The following is a 2,500-nucleotide window of genomic DNA, read 5'->3' as shown; positions in this document are numbered from 1 at the left end:
TCTCTGAAGTTCAGTTCCAAGAGAACAGCCTTGGTGGAGCTAGTGCCATCGGTCAGTTCGTTTCGGCAGAGGGTAAGAAGTTATTTTGTGAACAGGGAGTGTTTCCAGTCCAGCTGTTGGTTTCTTGTCGTGCTGCTGTGCATGTTAAAAATGACTTAAGTTGTGTCCATTTTCCAAAAACACACTCATAGTGCCAGAAAGCTCGTTTCTTGTTTTTCTGTGCCATTATCGGTAGTTTCACCCAATTATAATCAAAGGAAGATAAAAACAGTCGGAAAGAAGCTGTTGCGTTTTCATTTGAGCCACTGTATCATCACGCTTGCGACACCCATCTTTCTTTTGTGTTTATTTCGCCAAATTTGCGATCATAACTTTGATTCATAATTAAGTAAGGTACGATCATCCGTGTGAGTGCATTCCTGAGAAGGACCGTTTGAGATGACATTGACTGATGTTTCAACAACCTGAGCGGAAGCCGTCTTCAGAGTCAAGTGGTTTTTGTAATGTCAGTAGGTACACTTAGGTCAACTTGCACGAGGTTGTTCATTTAATATATTTGTAAGACTAAAGTGCAATGTAACCTGTGGCCCTCTAGGAACAATATCAATAAAAATAATACAACTCAATGCTCGTACAACTTGGAATCATTGAAGTCAAAGGCTACTCAGTACTGAAAGCCAATTCATTCACACATTCAAAACCAGCCCTCTGTAGAAAGCCTTGTCTGGTCTTTTAGGGCAGTATTGTAAAACAATTTGTTATGTAACCTGTTTGAAACTTCGGCTCTATGACATTTCCTAGTACGATTCTAGGTTGCTTTGGTGATTGTGTATGTTTTAAGAGAAATGTAATAATGCTGAACAAAGCAATTACCCTAACTCTAACCGAATGGTTTGGTAAACCTTACATGTAATAACTTGGCCCTTTACTGAACGCAGTATCTGACTAGTGGATTGTTAACACCTCCATTTTATGACATCACCTCTGTTTCTATTTCCATACAGATTTGTATTCGTGCCATGTTCACACTGGTAAAAATCCCACTTTTCACGACAATCTACATGTATCATTTCTTTTGATGAATGAGTTAAAAACCTAAAAGTAGAGAATTTCATTTGTCAAGCTAGATACTTAATAGTAAACTAAAATCCAGGATAATTATTATAAGAGTATAAATACATGTACTAAATAAACAATAAAATGATTCTCTAAGAAAAGGAGCAAGTAACATTATTATTGTTGACCAGTTCAATTTAGAGTGTAGATGCTTTCTACATCTTGTTAAAAATCAAAGCAGTAACTTTTCCAAATTTGTTTGAAAGTGCTACTATGATCAAAAATTACTTCCTTTTTTCCTTCAGATTTTGAAAACTTATGTTTGCTTAACACCTAACTGGCAAAATTTTGAGCTTTGATTTTATCCAAAGGCTGTTTACTGTGAGTGTAAGTTTTAGCCTTTACTGTCCACCATTAATCACATTAAAAAGTGGTCAATTGGACCTCAGAGGGTTGAATCTAGGGAAAAGTGATATCATTTACTCACTGGCTTAGAATTTCTGCCTGCAGCTTATTATACTGTGTATGCAAAGCACTAGTTTAAAAGTCTGAAAGCCCTAAACTCCCTTGCTACATAATTATTAATTCAGCCACGTACATGTGCATTGCATTCTTTAATAAACAAGTGAGTCTTTGATGTCATTTTCTCCTTGATGCAGCTCTCTCAAGATTTTAGAGTTAGTAATGGCAGACCATCATGTACATGTAGGAAAATTCAAGTTAAAATAGACATGTTTCTTTTTTTGTCAAAGTTACAGCAGTAGCACTTGGAATAAACAAGAGTAATTATGCAAAAGTTTGATTTTAATCTTTTTAAGTTAGTTCTTGTTAATTTGACTAGGAAACAAAGCAGGAGTTGGACTGGGATCTGGGTTTCGTCATGGTCTTGGGCAAGAGTCCAGGGCAGTGACTCTTGAGAATGGTAAATAAAACTGTTTGCTTGTGATATACAGTGTATCATTGAGTTGAATTGAATGTCAATTTGATGTTTTTCAGCTACAGGATACATGATTGTACATAAGATGGAAGCTGTCCTGTGAACCTTGGTTCACGTGACAACTGTATACTGCATACCAGCACTCATTGGACTGTCATTGTCTAACGTAAAAAAGCCTTAAAGGCAGAATGAGTGAGGGTTAGGGTTTGGGTTAGCACAATATGTAAGGGTATCTATTCTGTGCCTTTGTTGAAATGCTGAATTGTTTTTAATCCCCAAAAACCTGCTCTCTACCTGAGGAGTGAGCTGTTAAGAGTATTGAACTTCCATTTCCAGTGAGTTTCTGAACTTTGAGGATTTCTATTCTTTAACAGGAAAGAGAAGGATAAACATGGTTGGGCACCAGTTGCAAATGAATCAGCACTGCATTGATACAGCTTATAACTTCTACAAGTTAGCAGTGAATAAACGCCTTACCAGAGGCAGAAGGACCAATCATGTGGTAGC

General features: G+C 36.9%; 1 protein-coding gene across 3 annotated transcripts in view; it reads left to right on the top strand.

Annotated features, from left to right (window-relative positions):
- The window catches only part of LOC138043839 (transcription factor IIIB 90 kDa subunit-like), a 17,278-nt gene that overhangs the window by 234 nt on the left and 14,544 nt on the right, over positions 1 to 2,500 (top strand). For all 3 annotated transcript variants that reach the window (XM_068890321.1, XM_068890322.1, XM_068890320.1), the window contains exons 1-3: positions 1 to 72; positions 1,898 to 1,978; positions 2,368 to 2,500. The exon at positions 1 to 72 is cut by the window's left edge and continues 234 nt beyond it; the exon at positions 2,368 to 2,500 is cut by the window's right edge and continues 41 nt beyond it. In XM_068890321.1, the coding sequence (XP_068746422.1) occupies positions 1 to 72; positions 1,898 to 1,978; positions 2,368 to 2,500 (286 nt within the window). The remainder of the gene's footprint in view (positions 73 to 1,897; positions 1,979 to 2,367) is intronic.

Source organism: Montipora capricornis, chromosome 3 (genome assembly GCF_036669925.1).
Source record: "Montipora capricornis isolate CH-2021 chromosome 3, ASM3666992v2, whole genome shotgun sequence".
Lineage (NCBI taxonomy): Eukaryota > Metazoa > Cnidaria > Anthozoa > Scleractinia > Acroporidae > Montipora > Montipora capricornis.
Note: the sequence above shows the minus strand (reverse complement) of the source record. Positions and strands in the feature narration are given on the sequence as shown.